Raw genomic sequence first — 16,908 nt, 5'->3', positions numbered from 1 at the left:
GTGCGTCTCTGCTGTCTCCCTGGACAGCGGACGGCCAGGTGTGAGGATGGCGGGGAGGTGCACAGTGTGGGTACAGCGCAGGTGAGGTGCACAGGTGAGGTGATGGCTGTGTGAGGCACAGGTTTGGTGCACAGGTATGCATGAAGACCCGCCAGGTGCACGGGTGAGGGGTGCAGGTGTGAGTGCAGGACTGGCCCGTGGTGAAGGTGCTGTGGATGCTGTGGCCAGGTGTTCCCTGGTAGCAGTGTGGCAGCCCCTTGTGGAGGGCACAGGGTCAGAGACTGTGGCTGCTCCACAGCATGTGGCCACTGTCTCCCTAAACATAGGAACGCTCAGGCGAGAGCCCCTCTGCGGAGAGCTCAGCTGAGGGCCATGGAGATGGGACCCGGGCAAGGGTGTAAAGCTACAGGGAGGGCGTGGGGTTCCAGAGCTGAGGGGAAGGCTCACCCCTGCAGACATGGCCGCTGCCTGTGGCTGTCTCAGGGCCTGCTTAGGGCCCTGTGCGTTGCTTTTGGAGGCCGCAGGTGGTCCTCAGAGCTGAGGCCTGAGGCTGGCGGCAGTTGGGAGTGCTGGGGACCCACCTGTCCCATGAGTCTCCTCTCCACCGCAGGGTCACTGGCATTGAAGGTGGTCTGGATGTGCCTTCCCCAAAAGAGCAATCTCTCCCATGCTGGAGGGTGGGCGACCTTCGGTGCTGGCCCTGTCTCCAGAAGCCTCTTAACCTCTGAGCAGTGGCTCCCCAGGCCTCTGGGGGCTCCTTTTGAGCAGATAAGACCCAGGCCCTCATCTCTGCTCCTATGAAAGGGCCGGCGGCTGCAGCCACTGATGGCACAGAGGCCTTTAAGCCAGCATTCCTATCCTGTCCCGCTTAAGGCCATTGCTATCCAGAATGCAGACACTGCCTCCCCTTGCCTGCATCTCCCACCCTTCCCAGCAGGGCACCGAGCACTGCAGGAACAGAATCCCAGGCGTCTGCAGGGCCTGGGGGTGTGGGTCCGTCCCTGCCTCTGCCAAGGCCTTTGTGCAGCCACCCTTGGGCCACAGCACCTTCCAGGTTGCATGGAAGGCACCAGGCACCAGGCATGCCAGCCAGAGGGCCTTGGGCCCCAGAGCCGCGGCTGCTGGGATCCCCCAGGGACCCAGAGGTGCCTGAGCCTATGGGCCTGTGCTCAGGTCCCCCTGACACCCACCTACTCAGGGCAGGGCCTCACCCTTCCCCACAGTCTCCCCCTGCCCTCCCCCTACAGCCTGGTCGGTAGGCACGAAGGCCTGGCAGCTTCAGATGGTCAAGTGTCTGGGGTCCAGTAGGAGTGACCGCCAGTGCCCCAGGCTGCTGTCGCTGAGGCTGTGCCAGGTCGGGGTACAGAGCCTGAGAGACACCGTGCCTGTCTCCTTGTATGCTCAGGGCCTGCAGAACACCCCTCCCGCAGACCCAGGTCCTGCCCATTGCTGGGTGGATGAGGGAGCAGGTGTCCATTTGGTGCTCAGGGTTAGACATCAGGGACCCCTGAGCCTCCCCTCAGCCCCCACTCCCACACTGAGCCCTTGTCTGGGTGGGTGGAGCAGCAGGAGAGGGCATGTCCTCCTGTCTGGGTGGCCAGGGCCCACTGGTGGTTCCTGGGTCCCTCAGCCCCTCGCAGGGTGCTCTGGGGATTCCCGGCAGTACTTCCTGCCCGGCTCCCTGCCTTTGCCACAAGAGCACTTTCTCATGGCAGGCGACACCTCACCACCACAGGGAAATGCGGAAGTCCCTGGGGCAGGGCCTGGGAGGAAGAGGAAGCTCGGGGCTTGGAAAGGCCAGCCCCCGCCCCCCAAACCCGTTCCCCCAACCTTGGCCAGGTGAGGCCTGACCCAGGCAGATCCCGCTCCACACTGAGGAGTGGCCGCCGGCTGCCCTGGAATGAGCCAGAACTGGGAACTCCCGGAAGTTGTGCCACGCCCGGTGCCCACGGCCTGCACCTTGGCTGTGGGTGGAAATGGCCGGGTTGTTCTCACGGGGTGGAGGCTCCAGGCATCCTGTGTATGGATGGGGCAGGCCACCCAGGGACCGCTGCTGAGGAAGGGGGAGCACTCAAAAGGAGCACCCTGTGAGGGCACCCAAAGTGAAGGATCACCACCGTGCTTTTCTGAAGGAACTGTTTTTATCTGCTCTGTCGCCCAGGCTGGAGTGCAGTGGCGAGGTCTCAGTTCACTGCAATGTCCACCTCCCGGGTTCAAGCAATTCTGTGTCAGCTTCCTGAGTAGCTGGGATTACAGGCACCCACCACCATGCCTGCTAATTTTTGTATTTTTAGTAGAGACGAGGTTTCACCATGTTGGCCAGGCTGGTCTCAAACTGACCTCAGGTGATCCACCTGCTTTGACCTCCCAAAGTGCTGGGATTGTAGGTGTGAGCCACCACACCCGGGCCTCTGAAGGAGCTTTTAATGGCAAAAGCTAGAGCAATTTGATCAACAAAAGAAGAGTGATATAAGGGGATTAGAACCCAGGGAGCAAGGTAAACACACTCAGGTCCACAGGGATATAAAGAATAGAATTAGTAAAAGGGGAGGGGAGAAGGCCAGCAGCCTGTGCACATGAATTCCCGTTAATACTTGTGACAGACAGCTGGCACTGGGGCTCATGTATGTCGCTGCAGCACTTTGGGAGGGTGAGGTGGGAGGATTGCTTGAGCCAGGAGTTCAAGACCAGCTTGGGCAACGTGATGAGACCTCATCTCAAGAAAAAGTTTATTAATTAGCTGGGTGTGGAGGTACCTGCCTGTGGTCCCAGCTACTCAGGAGACAGGTGGATGTCCTGAGCCCAGGAGGTCAAGATCGCAGTGAGCTGTGACTGCACCACTGCACTCCAGCCTGGGCCACAGAGATACCTTGTCTTAAAACACAAATAAATAAGCCAGGCGTCGTAGCTCCAGCTACTCGGGAGGCTGAGGCAGGAGAATTGCTTGAATCTGGGAGGTGGAGGTTTCAGTGAGCTGAGATCGAACCACTATACTCCAGCCTGGCAACAGAGCAAGACTCCGTCTCAAAAAAACCAAAAACAAAACCATACATAACTGCAGAAGTGAGGGAAGCGGAAAATGGCCCCCTTGAGGTGCACACCGCAGTCACCTTGGCCGGGAAACCCCTCCGTGGCTATGCGTCTCCCCAAGATGCTCTTTGGCGACAAAGGACCAGGCAGGGCCTTTCCAGAGGAGAAGCCCTTGGTGTCAGTGCATGGTGGAAGCACGGCGCTGTGGCCCCAGGCAAACCCAGCCCTCTGAGCCAGCCAGACTCCCCCCCTGTCCACACTGCCTCCCTCGGCCAAGGTCCTGGCTTGGGGCGGCACCACACCCCTACCCCAGATGTCAGGGTTCATCCTTGCGTCTGAGCCAGGCCTTGCCCCTTGCCTGCCCCTGGTGACAGTGGCTCCCAGCTCCCGCCCCAGGATGGCCCCGCCTTGGGCTGGAGCGTCAATGGTGGCTTTCACAGGGGCCTGGACAATGGCCATGTTGTGCTGAGGGCCAGGCCCTGGCCTCACTGTGAGGCGGGGCTGCCTGCCCCAGGCTCTGGACCCCGTGCTCCCTCGGGGGCTTCTGTGGTTTCCCTGTGGTGCAGGATGGCCTGTCCTGGTGGTGCCAGGCAGGGATGGGGTGCACGGAACCCAGGACGGGGGCTGGGGCTCTGCGTGGGGTCTGTGGCCTCGGTTTCCCTGTCCATACAGTGGGGACGATGGTGTGCAGCACGAGGGCGCTATTGGACACAGTAGGGCGTGGGGTGCAGCATCATGAATCCCTTCCAGGCAGTCGGCATGAGGCCTCCAGTGGCCCTTGCGGGGACAGGTGCTTGGAGCCTGGCCGGAGAGGGTGGGGCTGCCCCTGGAGGGGATGGGTGTTTGGGGCCTGGCCAGAGAGGGTGGGGCTCCATGCTCCTCCCTGGGTGGGTGCTGGTTCCTAGCCCACCGCAGGATCTCTGTCTCCTTCCTGTCGTGTTTGTCTTGTGGGAGTCACTTGTTGCAGTTGTGGTGCGTTGGGGCCTCAGGGTTTGGGGCTTAGGGAGGGGGTGCCCTGGGGCTGACGTGACCCTGAGGGCTGGTCCCTCCTACAGCTGTGCCTGGGCAGCATGAGTGCAGGGGTCTCTCCAGGCCTGTCAGGGGGGCCAGGCCCCATGCTAGGCCCCCTTCGTGAGAAGAGGAGCACCTGAGTGCTGACCCCAGGAGCCCTCGCTCACCCTCTGGCCTCACCTCCGGGAGCAGGGGAGCCTGCCTGTCCTGGCTGTTTGGAGAGAAAGTCCCCGTGCAGGGCGGAGCTGGGACCTGGAGCCCTCCGCAGGGTGTAGCTGCTGGTTCTCAGCCTCTGCCAGCCCCAGACGCACCAGCCTGGGAAAGGTGCATTCATGGGCTGGAGAGACTGAACAGCGGGCAGGGAGAGACGGAGCCTGTGCCGGCTCATGGAGGAGGCCTTCGACACTGGGGCCTTGCTTAGCAAGGAGATGCTGCCCCGTCGTGAGCACCAGCATTAGCCTCCGGGGGGGCAGCAGGAGCTGCTAGGACCCAAATGCCAGAAGACAGGTCCAGGCCCTTCATGGGGATGGCCGGTTGCAGTGATCAGGGCCTCGGCTCTGTACCCAGAGGCCACACCCCTCCCTGTGGAAGGCCAGAAGCACCATGAGATTTGGGGCCCGGCTCCCACCCCCGAGGGCCCACCACCCCGTGAACCAGCTGTCACTCAGAGCAGGGCCACGTGCCTCCCTGCCCCAGTTTACCAAAAAATTAGCATATAAATCATATACATGAGGTGCGATTTACATCTACTTTGCATATCCTATTTAGAGTGCAGTTCCAGCTCTGACAAATCCAAGATACAGCAGCCTCGGGCCAGGTGTGGGGCTCGCGCTGCAACCGCAGCACGGTGGGAAGCAAGGCAGGGGAGGCACCTGAGCCCAGGAGTTCGAAACCAGCCTGGGCAACGCAGTGAGATCCCATCTCTACAAAAAATACAAAAATTAGCCGGGCGTGGTGGCATGCATCTGTAGTCCCAGCTAGTGGGGAGGCTGAGGCTGGAGGATCTCTTGAACCCAGGAAGTTGAAGCTGCAGTGATAGCATCCCTGCACTCCAGCCTAGGGGACGGGGTGACACCCTATCTCGACAGCCTCGTAAAGGGCCTGGGCTTTTACTTGAAGGTTGTTCCCATTTCCTTGGATTTCACGTCTCTCTGGGGCATGTGGTGCGTGTGCTTCACTGTGGTGGAAGAAACAGCCTGGCTACTTTTCAGGGACCGTGCACCTTACATCTCCATGGGCAGCATGGAAGGGCCAGTGTCCCTGCCCACAGCTGGGCGCGCGCGCGCGTGTGTGTGTGTGTCATGGGTCATGGCGATGTTGGGAATCTTTCCTGCTCTTAGCCATGTGTTGGGGGAGGGGCTCCTGAGAGGAGGCATCTGAGCAGGGCATGGGATGTGGACTGGACCCAGCTCCCCACAGGTGGGACTACACCTGGCACACATGGGACCAGCACACAGTAGGGCCTGGGACACAGTAGGGCCTGATGTGCAGTGCAACCCCCCACCCCACACCACACAATAGGACACAGCACACAGTAGGTATTTGATAAATGCTGGTTGAGCCCTCTGGCCTCTGCCCCAGGACTCACGGGTCCTTTAAAAGAAAATGGCCGTTCTGGCCTGTGGACTCCTGTGGAGTCCACAGGAGGCTGCAGACCCCGTGGTCCTGGCCCTTGCCAGCGAGGCCAAGGGACTGGACAGGCATAGGGTGAGCAGAGGCTCAGCCTGAAGTCTGGGCTGGGCGTGGGGCAAAGTCTGGGATCGTGGCCAGCACTGTCCTGAAATACACTCCTGCGTCGTCATCACCCCTGGAACGCGGCATCCTGGCGCCTGCTGTCAGGATGACCGGCCTGGGTTCTCGCTGGCGCCTGGACCCCGAGAATACCAGAGCTACCTCACGGAGAGGGGACAGTGGCTTTCCTGGCCCAGAGGACTGTGCGCTTCCTGGTGCACTGCTGCCACCTGCTGGATGCATTGGGCATTGCAGGGGCGCATCCCCACCTTGTGGCCTCCAGAGCCCAGTGGCGAGAAGGCGACCTGCTGTGTCCTGGAGCCACACACACTGGACCCAGTCAGTCCAGCCCCCGCGGGTGAGGCGGCCCCAGCCTTTCTGCATTGGTGACACGGACATGCACTCCTTGGAGGCTCCCCGGGGTGCACATGAGGCCTTGAGTGGCAGGCTGGGCCCTGGCTATGTCTGGGAAGCACTTCTGGTTGCTGCTGCGGTCCTGCTTGGGCGCTTCCTGGCATTCACCTGTGACCCACTAAGCGCTGGAGAGGTCCTGATGCCAAAGGCAGGGACATGGGGACTCCCAGCTCTGCCTGGCAGCAGCTCATTCCGACAACAGGCCTTCTCAGCAGGCCTAGGCCCTGCTTGAGCCTGGACAAGTGTAGCCTCACCCTCCCAGCAAGAAGGGGGTTCTTCCATGGGAAGGGGATTCTTGGCTGCTGCCATGTGCCCTGGACTGGAGCATGAGCCTTGCACAGGCTTGGGATGCAGGGAGCTCCAGGCTGTTGGGGGGAGCAGACCTGATCTGGCACCGCCCAAGACAGCCCAGGCCCCCCTCCCTGACCCGACGGCGCCAGCTGTCCCCTCCCAGACACCAGGCATTTTATGGCTGGAATCTCAGCAGAGAAAATAGCCTGTCTCTGGTGTCGGGATGGGGCTGTCTGAGCCAGGCAGGGGACGCTGGGGAGCAGGGGCTTCGTGGTCAGGGCTGAGGGGTGGTATCTGAAATCTCAGCCGGCCAAGGCTGGGTCTGGCCTGGTGGCTGCAGAAGGCTGTTTAGCCCCACCTGGAGCCCACACCCCCCCAGCCATGTCCCTGTGGCACAGGTCAGCAGTCCCTGCCCTCAGATGACCCCTCAAGGGGGCTCCCAGGCCACGTGGACAGCAGGACAGTATGCTGTCCGCAAGCAAGTGCTCTCTGAAGTCACTGCGGGGCCATGGATGGGCCCAGGGGTACTCAGCAGACGGCCCAGTGACCCCGGGAGGGGCCCATGGATGCTCAGCCTGTAGTCCGATGACCCTGGGAGAGGCAGCACCCACGGGGGACATGCTCAACGCCAACCATGGAGCTGCTGCCAGTGGCGGGAACTGCATGTAGCCCAAGGCCTAGCGGACAGAGCCCAGGGCATGGACGCTGCAAGCCACAGGCTGTTGGGGTGAGAGAGCCAGGGCCACAGAAGAACCTCTGCCTAAGCCTGTGGGACACTGAGTTTTAGAGCAGGAGAAAGGACAGGCAATGACAGGAACCATGGGAAGTGAGTGGGAGTGGGAGCACGGAATCGCGGATAACAGAAACACCCCTCTGAGCGGCCACACATGGGTCACTAACCGCAGCTCAATGGCGTGAAACCACTCGCGTCTGTTCTCCCACAGCTCTGGCAGTTAGAGTTCCAGGATGATCCCGCGGGCTCGAGGCTTGGGGTGGACAGAGCTGGTTCCAGGCTCAGAGCAGGTCCTCCTGCCTCCCCCTGGCACTCCTGGGCTCAGTGGCCCCCTCCGGCCTCGGTTTCCAAGGCCACGTCCCTTTCCCTCCTGTCCTTGCGTCTCTGCCTCCCTCCTCCACCATCATCTGCCACAGCAAGTTCCTAACCACACATGCATGGTATGTTCTGCCATGGAAGGTGGCGTGTCCGGGTGCTGAGGCTCCCAGAGGACACCTGGGCTGCTTTTCTGTGGCTGTGTGATGTGTGTGAGGTCGAAGGTGGGGATGAGGGCTTGGGCTTGGGCTCCATTCAGAGTAGCTTTCCTGAAGAAAGAGGGGATGTCACCACATGGACCTGGCAGCCGAGGACGCCCCAGGGGAGGAGGGAGGAGGCTGGCCTGGTTTTCTCAGGCAGCAGGTGGTCAGACCCAGCCCTGTCTCTGCCCATGGTGGCTCCGGCCATGCCTACCCAGGGTGGGGAGGGTCCCTGGGGCCGGTAAAGAACAGCTGCTCCAAGTGCTGTTCGTCCAGGCTGTCCTCAGGCTGCTGTAGTCAGGGTGGCAGCCACCAGACCTGGTCCACCATCACCATCTCACTTGCATCCATTCTCCAACGTCCACCGTCACTGTCTGCCCCACATCCCGTGTCCCCTCTCCCCATCCGTCTCCCCCACGTCCCCTCTCCAACATCCACCATCACCGTCTGACCCGCGTCCCCTCTTCTCCACAGGGTACCGCGAGGGCTTTCTCTGGAAGCGTGGCCGGGACAACGGGCAGTTTTTAAGCCGGAAGTTTGTGCTGACGGAACGAGAGGGTGCCCTGAAGTATTTCAACAGAAATGATGTAAGCCAGGCACAGGGGTGGGTAGGGGCCTGTCCCGGGGCAGTCCTGGCCTCCCACGCTGGGGCCGATGGTGACCATGTCCATCCTTAGCTGCACCCCCCCCAACAATGGGGACACTCCAAGAGAATCAGCCACTGTTGGGCTGTGAGCAGCTGAGGCTTTCCCCAGAGGCTGGGTGACCGGGCATGGCCCCTGAATGCAGGTCCAGCCGTGGGAGGGGGAGAACCAGGTCACTGGGCCCCTCTGGAGCCAGCCAGGACCCCAGAAAGCCCTCAACTTGTCTGGAAGTGCCCTGGGGAGGCTGGTCTGGGGACAGGACAAACTAGGACAGCGGGGAGTCCGTGGGATGGCACCCGGTCCATGGGCTGAGGGTCAGCAGGGTCTCCCTGAGGCGGCCCCTAGGACTGTGGGCTGATGGTTGGAAGCACCCACCCTGAGCTGTGGCACACTGCTGCTGGGCGCTGGCCGGAGGAGGGCTTGTGGCCGAGGCCTGCCACCGTGGAAGCTGCCATGCTGTGTGGGGCCCAGGGCTGCCCCTGGGGAGAGAGGCACAGTGTCTAATATCAAATGCCACCTGCACAGCATTGTTTAGTCCTCATCATTCCTGGGAGGGAGGTGCTGTTACCTTCTGCTTACAGAGCGGGAGGCTGAGTCTCAGAAAGGTTAAATAACTTGCCCAAAGCCACAAAGCACAGCAGGTGCACCGCCAGCACCCACAGCGTCCACCCTTCTTGCTCCCTTGGGCTTGGACGGCAGCCCCTGTGAGGTGCTCATATTTCACCCCTTCCCAGGCCAAGGAGCCCAAGGCCGTGATGAAGATTGAGCACCTGAATGCCACCTTCCAGCCGGCCAAGATTGGCCACCCCCACGGCCTGCAGGTCACCTACCTGAAGGACAACAGCACACGGAACATCTTCATCTACCATGAGGATGGGAAGGTGGGCACTGCTGGGCAGGCACTAGGGCCAGGGTGGTGCAGGAGGAAGTAGTGCTTGGACAGTGGGGGAGGGTGGGTACTGGGGCCAGGTTGGTGTGGGAGGGAGGGCACTGGGTGGGCAGCATGGGAAGGCAGGCATAGGCACTCATACTGGGCAGTGTGAGAAGGCGGGTGCTTGGACAGTGTGGGAGGGTGGGCAGCATGGGAGGGCTGGCATCAGGTGGGCAGCTTGGGAAGGCAGGCCCCTAGGGCCAGGCTGCTCCAGGAACCGGATCACCATGAGTCTCGGGGGCCACCCAACCTGCCTATCACTGGGGGGGTACCAGCTTGGGCTATAGAATCCACCACCCCCACAATGCCCAGAGGGGCTTTGGGGGAACCAGGGTCCTGTGGGGAGAAGGGGACAGTAGTTGGCCTTGGGGCTGGTTTGGGCATGTTCCTTTGGCCGCCCTTGGCTTGTTGGGGTGGGGAGGGTGGGTGCACCCCACATCTCTGGAGGGCTTGTGGGAGAACCCAGGTGAAACTCCCACAAAAGCCATCCTTCTGTCTTTGGGCCAGGCTGCCGGGGGGCCCAGCCTCTTTTGTTGCTTCAGTTCCCATTTCTATTTTTATCACACGTCTGCGCACACATAGTCTGAAGCGCTAAATCATTCCCAAGTCTTGAGAAACAGAAATTTGAGGCCCCTCCTAAGCCCCTTTGGGAATTTGTCCCCATATCCATAAATAACATGCTGGTGTCGCTGCAGTTACCCGTTTTAGGCACCATGTGACTACTTCCCACGTGGAAGTCGAGGGTCCAGCTCTTTCCAGCCCCTCCCACGTGCCTGTTGCAGTCTCCCGCCCACTGCACTCATGGCATGTTCGCTGGTGCCCACACCTGGGGTTGATGTGATAGGACTGACATCGGGCACAGCCCTTGGCCTCAGGGCACGCTGCAATCACTTTTCCCACAGCAAGCGGCTGTGTTCTCTCCTGTAGTTGACCACGTGCTACTCCACACTCTCCACAGACTGTCTCTGGAGGCAGCCAGGCACCGGGAGCCTTGCTCCTGCAGCCTGATCTCATCCCCACGTGGAGCTCTGCTGCCTGGTCCGTCTTTTTTCTTTGCTTGCTCCTTTCAGTGGAAGTGATGTGCCTGGAAGGACAGTGGCCTGTCACCTAGCACCTTGGAAAGTTCTACCTTCCGCTTGGCTTAGACTGTGGCTAGATATAGAATCCTAGGTTGGAATTAATTTTCTTGCTAATCCTGAAGGCTCTGCACCACTGATTCTTCCCTCCCAGTATGCGTGTCCCAGTTTTGAAATTCTCTGATGCCGTGCGTGCACTGGTGAGGGTCCGTCTTTTGCTGTGCTGGGCACAGGCCCGGGGTGGCCCTTCTAGTCCAGTGACTGGTTTCCATGAGGTCAGGGATTGCTTTCTTCAATTATCTAATAATTTCCTTCCTCCACTTTCCCTGTTCTCCTTTTCTGAAAATCCTGTTATTGAGATGTTAGTGCTCTTAAACTGGTTCTTTTTTTTTTTCTATTTTCTGGGAAATTTCTTCAACTTTGTTTTCCAACACTGTATTGAGGGGTTTCTGCTCTCCCATATTTAATCAAGTCTCACTGTGTCACCCAAGCTGGAGTGCAGTGGTGTGATCTCAGTTCACTGCAACCTCTGCCTCCCGGGTTCCAGTGATTCGCCTGCCTCAGCCTCCTAAGTAGCTGGGATTACAGGCATGCACCACCATGCCTGGGCATTTTTTTTTTCGAGGCATTGTTTTGCTTTTGTTGCCTGGGCTGGAGTGTAATGGTGTGATCTCGGCTCACTGCAGCCTCCACCTCCCAGGTTCAAGTGATTCTCCTGCCTTAGCCTTCCGAGTAGCTGGGATTACAGGCGTGCGCCACTACACCTGGCTAATTTTGTATTACTATTTTTTGAGCTGGAGTCTCACTCTGTCACCCAGGCTGGAGTGCAGTAGCCTGATCTCAGCTCACCGCAACCTCCGCCTCCTGGGTTCAAGCAATTCTCCTGCCTCAGCCTCCTGAGTAGCTGGGACTACAGGCGCACGCCACCATGCCCAGCTAATTTTTTTTGTATTTTTAGTAGAGACGGGGTTTCACCATGTTGACCAGGATGGTCTCGATCTCTTGACCTTGTGATCCACCCGCCTCGGCCTCCCAAAGTGCTGGGATTATAGGAGTGAGCCACCGCGCCCGGCCTGAAGCTTTCTTATCCCTGAAAAATGTTGTCTTCTAAACTGCTGCCCCTGTGAACTGCTGTCTTCCATGTGAGACTCTTTCCAAGATACCCTGGAATCTAGGCAGGTGGGATTCTCCAAAGATGATTCCCCTGCCCAGGGCAGACGCGCTTGGCCCTCAGCTGAGGGAGTTTCGGCTGCAGCCTGCAAGGTCACAGAACCCAGGCCTGGAGTGCACCAGGCACGCCCCGTCTGCCCAGAGCCCCCGAGTCGTCTCCATCTCCTGTTGGGGGGAAAGAGGGGCAGTTTTCCAACCAGTTCTCTGTCTTAGAGCCCCCTCCACTCCTGGGGACTTCGAGCTGTGACTTCCCAAGGCCTTTAGGGCAGTGAGGTGTGTTCCAGTTCAGCTTCCTCTACACGGAAGGAGGGCAGGGCCAAATGGGAGAGGGTGGGAGGGGCAAGTGGGGCCACTGGGGCTGGTTGGGTGGTGTGGGCGTGGCTTAGGAGGAGGAGGGGCCACAGGAGAAAGCAGCAGGGCTGGAGGCCTATGAGGGGCGATCTTGGGGTGGGTGGGGCTCGTTATGAGCGGGGCCACTGGAAGAGGGCGGGGCAGTGAGGAGGCCACCGGGATCCAAGAGCCTGGGCCCATCCTCCAGCTGGTGCTGGGCCAGGTGGCAGAAGCCACAACTGGATTAGTCCAGTGCTGGGGACTTTACCTGTGGGACGAAACTCAAGGCCAGAGGGGCTGGGACAGAAGCCTGAGGAGGCTTGGCTGGGAAAAGGGATGAGGCTCCCTGGCTCTTCCTGGGCAGGCGAGGCTGGAGCCAAGAGTGGCGATGTGGCACCTTTCCAGAGGCCACCAGCTCCCAGGTATAGTGTGGACAGGAGGCCAGAGCCCAGGGCACAAGGTCATAGGGCCGAAGGGGTTGGTAGACCCCGGGAGGGGCGCTGGGTCTGGGGGCAGGGGATAGCCAGGCTAAAGTCTGAACCCAAAGGACACCTGATGGGCTGGGTGCCAGGCCTGGTTCTAGGGTGCTGGTCCAACCCACACTCTCCAGAGCACCAGGGCAGCTTCCTGGAGAGCAGTTCTGTCCTCCGACCACTCTCACTAGGGGGCACAGCTCCAAAGGCATTTATAAACAGATGAGCTTCCCTTCCCTCACCACCCCAAGACTTGCATGAGCTACAAAATAAGGTTCACAAAAATAGCACCACCCGAAAGGCAGGCAAGCTGGCCGAGGCCCCAGCAGTGCCGGGGCCATGGGTGAGCTTAGATGGCAGCCCCCACCCCTATCCAGCCCTGGCCCAGCCCAGCCTACCCCAGGCCCTTCTCAGGACTTTGCTGGGGGAGGCTGCACCCATCCTCCTACAGCCCCTGTTTAGCAGCCCTGGCCTCATCACGGCCACATGGGGCCAGGCCTTCGTGCAGGGATTGCTGGGAGCTGAGGTGCCGGGGAGGAGGGGCTGGGCTCTGGGGGAAGCGGCCCCATGGGCACCCCAGTCCTGCTGCCCCTTCAGCTCAAGCCTGTGTCCACCTTTGCCCCTAGGAGATTGTGGACTGGTTCAATGCACTCCGAGCTGCCCGCTTCCACTACCTGCAGGTTGCGTTCCCGGGGGCCAGTGATGCAGATGTGAGTGTCAGCTCCGGGGCGGATGACGGGTAGTAGGGTAGGGGTGGACAAAGCCCTCGTGCCCCATGTCTGGAATGACTTTGAGCCCTAGAGTGGGCCCAGGACTGGTCAAGGGCCCACCCTAAAGTGGCTGCAGCCCACCTGCTTCACTCTGGGAATTTCAGCTCAGCTGAAGGGGAAGGAGGGGAGCAAAGGGGTGGTGAGCAGAGGCAGAGCCACAGACCCCGTGGAGGCTGTGCCTGGCCTGGGCCCTGCCCTGGTGGTCCGGAGTGAGGGGAGCGGGGAGGGGCTCAGGCTGAGCCTCAGTTCTGAGGCCCCCCCGCCTGGTGTGTTCTGCCCCAGCTGGTGCCGAAGCTCTCTAGGAACTACCTGAAGGAAGGCTACATGGAGAAGACCGGGCCCAAGGTATGTGTGCCACTGCCTGGGGGTGGGGGTAGGGGCGCCACGGTAGGTCTTGGACTGAAGCTGGGATCTTCCCAGCTGCTGCCTGTTTTAAACTGGTCAGTGTCAGGTGGGGCCTCACAGCCCCTTGTCTGTGCCCGGCTGGGGTCCCTGAGGACCTGGGCCACTGTCCTGGGCTTTGGTCAGACCATCCCTGCCCACTCAGCCTGACCAGCTCCCTCACCCACAGGACCCATGCACCCACGTGGCCAGGGACCCACATCTTGCTACTCCCTGAGGCATGATGGGGGAGGGAGACACGAATCCCAGGATCCTCAGTGGTCCTTAAGGGAAGTGCAGGTGTGAGAGGCTCATAACTGAGGCCTGGACCCCCATTGTGAGGTCCAGGGAGGGCTGGCGCAGCTGGAGGAGCAAGAGGGAGGTACAGTGTAGAGGCAGGAGGACAGGTGTGGCCAGCGGCAGGCGTGAGTGGGTGGAGGTGACTGGCCGGGGGCAACCAGGGCCCTGCCCTCCCAGGTGTGCTACACTGGATGCAGGACCTGCCTCGGCAGACCTGCCAATTATAGGCCCTCTGACCCACAGCAAACAGAAGGCTTCCGGAAGCGCTGGTTCACCATGGATGACCGTAGGCTCATGTACTTCAAAGACCCCCTGGTGAGAAGCTGGGGCTGCCAAATGCGTGACCAGAAGGGTGGGGGGCTTCCCGAGTCCTGGCCTGTAGCCTCCCCTGGCTCAGAGTGAAGCTGGGCCAGAGGGAACATGGCCCAGCCCCAGTTCCAGCTTGGCCCCCACCCACAGGACGCCTTTGCCCGAGGGGAAGTCTTCATTGGCAGCAAGGAGAGCGGCTACACGGTGCTGCGTGGACTCCCGCCATCCACCCAGGGCCACCATTGGCCACATGGCATCACCATCGTCACGCCTGACCGCAAGTTTCTGTTTGCCTGTGAGACGGAGTCTGACCAGAGGGAGTGGGTGGCGGCCTTCCAGAAGGCGGTGGACAGGCCCATGCTGCCCCAGGAGTATGCAGGTAAGCAGGACGGGCTGGGAGGGGGTTCCCGAGGCCTACCTGGGCTCCCAGCTCCCTGCAGCTGTGACAGTGCGGGACCTTGTTCCATTGCAGTGGAGGCACACTTCAAGCATAAACCCTAGCGATGTGGTCGGAGGCCCACGGACACTGGACTCACTGTGGCTGGACAGAGGGGAACTCGTGGACAGGGGGGTCCAGCGTCCTGAGGCCACCCGGTTCTACCTGCTCCTCAGGGTAGCCCAGGCATGGCCAGGTAGGGCCCGAGCTGCAGCCTCTGGGACGCTTCTCTAGAACCTCATGGCAGGCGGCTGGGCCCTGGGCCTGACCTCTGACCCCATCATGCTGCTGCTGACCACACCCAGCCAACCTGCCCCCCACCTGCCTTGGGGTCCCCCTTCCTCCAGGACCCAGTCTGGCTCCCAAGGTCAGATGAAGCCCCCAGGAGCTGCCCACCATGGCTGAGGGAGCTTCAGGCCTCAGCGCAGAGCCCTGCCCCGGGTGGCACAGTGGGCGGCTGTTGACCGCTGGGGACGGGGCCCTGCTCGCATGCCGCCCCACCCCCTCCCCCACCTCCACAAGTATTTATTGAGCACCTATTGTGTGTCACGGGGCCATGGGAGTTGTTGGGTGGAGGGGGCAGTCTCTGCACAGGTCCTGGGCCCTCCCTGGGCTATAGCCCCCCACCCTGTGCTCCTGGTCCCAGGGCTGGAGGGGCCACCAGGCTGCCATCCCCCACTCTTGGCCTCTGTGTACCCAGCACGGTGCTTGCCGACAGTAGGGCTTGAACCATTGAGGACCATGGCCTGGGCCACAGTGAGGCCACCAGAGGCAGGAGTGGCCCTGTGGCCCCCAGCCTCCCCCTCCTGGGAGGCCGGGCACTGTCTAGCTTACTGCTGGTAGCCCGGCCGTGTATTTATTTCTCACCTGATCTCCTTCCCATAAAAGCAGGCCAGGCTCTAGGGCTCCCCTTGTGTGGAGTGTGCAGGTGGGGGAGGCGTCTGCAGGTCAGCTGGGGGAGAGGCTGCAGGCTAGAGAGCCAGCCCTCTCCTAGCCTTGTCTGACTGAGCTGTGTTCCAGGGGAGCCCTGGACAAGCCCTCAGAGCCTGGGAGGGGGTTTCTGAGGCCGGGCATCCGCCACCCCGTGTTGCATCCTGGAATAAAGTGTGGCTCTGGCATGGTTCCAGCTGTGTGTTTGAGGATGGAGTGGGGAGGTGGTAGCACTGGGAACACATGGCCCTGCCCCTGTGGCTTCAGGAGAAACCGTCCGCTCCCAGGGACCTGATGGGACCCTTGCTCCCTGTGGCCAAGTCCAGGTTTGGAAGGAGGGAGGTTGCAGTGTCTGTCTGAGCTGGTGAACGCCATGTTCCTTGAGCAGGGGAGATGGCCCCCACCTAAGGCTCTCCCCAGCACTCCTTCCCCAGCTGCCTCCATCTGAGGCCCCCCAGCCAGTTCCTGGGCAGAGCCCACAGCCTGAAAGATAAGCCCAGCTCAGCATGAAGGAGGGTGCGGAGGATGCAGCCCAGGTAGGGGGTCCCCAGTGTCTGCCAGGCCCCCATGCTGGGCCTCTCAGCCCTCACACAGAACATGAGGACCTGGGGTCCGGGGACAAGGTAGAGGTCTCCCAACTCCAGCCTAGGGGTCCCAAAGGCAGTTGTGCTGCTGATACGTGGGCGAGGTACCCCCAACCTGGAGCTGAGACCCCAGGCAAGTCCCCTGCAGCCTCGCCAGGCACCACAGTCCAAACCCTGAGGTGAGGGGCCTGGGTCAGGGAGGACCCTGGGCTGCACTGGACGCACCCCCTGGGGGAAACCAGCAGTGACCACGGCCCTCCCCGAAGTGTGGACGCACACGCGATGTGAATGTGTACCTGGGTGTCCACATGTGCGCTGAGGACCGTTACATTTTAAAAACCACAGAACAACTTTCTAACGGGAGGAAGGCATTTTTCAAACCAGGTGGGAGACGTGCAGTCACAGGAGGTGGGTCCAGGCAGGGGCCGCTCGCTGTCCACACACACCTCCCCGTCTGGACACAGCTGTAGGAAGGGCATCCCCTGGCTGACAGCGTTCACAGCAGGTGCAGGGATGCATGGTGACTCCACTGCGACGTCCTGGGGCAGGTAGGGGTGGATGCTGCAGCGCCGGCTAAGCGCAGGCCAGGCCACAGGGCCACCTGCAGGGTTCCGGCAGCTGTTCCTGCCATCTCATAGCAAGCCTGAGTGACATCACGCACACAATCCTCAGTCACTCTCTGCTCAAAGCCAGTGCCACACAGGAGGGATGGGTGCCCCACCAGTACCCAGGGCAGGGTAGAGGTTCCATGCTGCCGCCTCCCCGGCAGCCCACAGGTCTGCTCTTGCAGGCTCTGACACCCAGACTTGGTGGATTTGATTTTTATGAACTTCAATGAAATTACACAAC

At 61.0% G+C, this 16,908-nt stretch overlaps 1 protein-coding gene across 1 annotated transcript in view; it reads left to right on the top strand.

Annotated features, from left to right (window-relative positions):
- ADAP1 (ArfGAP with dual PH domains 1) overlaps window positions 1–15,661 on the top strand; it is a 55,774-nt gene extending 40,113 nt beyond the window's left edge. Inside the window, exons 5-11 of the mRNA XM_021668821.2 lie at window positions 8,200–8,312; window positions 9,104–9,250; window positions 12,976–13,059; window positions 13,402–13,464; window positions 14,044–14,115; window positions 14,260–14,488; window positions 14,582–15,661. Coding sequence (XP_021524496.1) covers window positions 8,200–8,312; window positions 9,104–9,250; window positions 12,976–13,059; window positions 13,402–13,464; window positions 14,044–14,115; window positions 14,260–14,488; window positions 14,582–14,610 — 737 coding nt within the window. The 3' untranslated portion in view covers window positions 14,611–15,661. The remainder of the gene's footprint in view (window positions 1–8,199; window positions 8,313–9,103; window positions 9,251–12,975; window positions 13,060–13,401; window positions 13,465–14,043; window positions 14,116–14,259; window positions 14,489–14,581) is intronic.
- The last annotated feature ends 1,247 nt before the right edge of the window (window positions 15,662–16,908 follow it).

Source organism: Aotus nancymaae, unplaced genomic scaffold (genome assembly GCF_030222135.1).
Source record: "Aotus nancymaae isolate 86718 unplaced genomic scaffold, 86718_ANA_hifiasm-v0.15.2.pri h1tg000263l, whole genome shotgun sequence".
In the NCBI taxonomy this organism is placed as follows: Eukaryota; Metazoa; Chordata; class Mammalia; order Primates; family Aotidae; genus Aotus; species Aotus nancymaae.
Note: the sequence above shows the minus strand (reverse complement) of the source record. Positions and strands in the feature narration are given on the sequence as shown.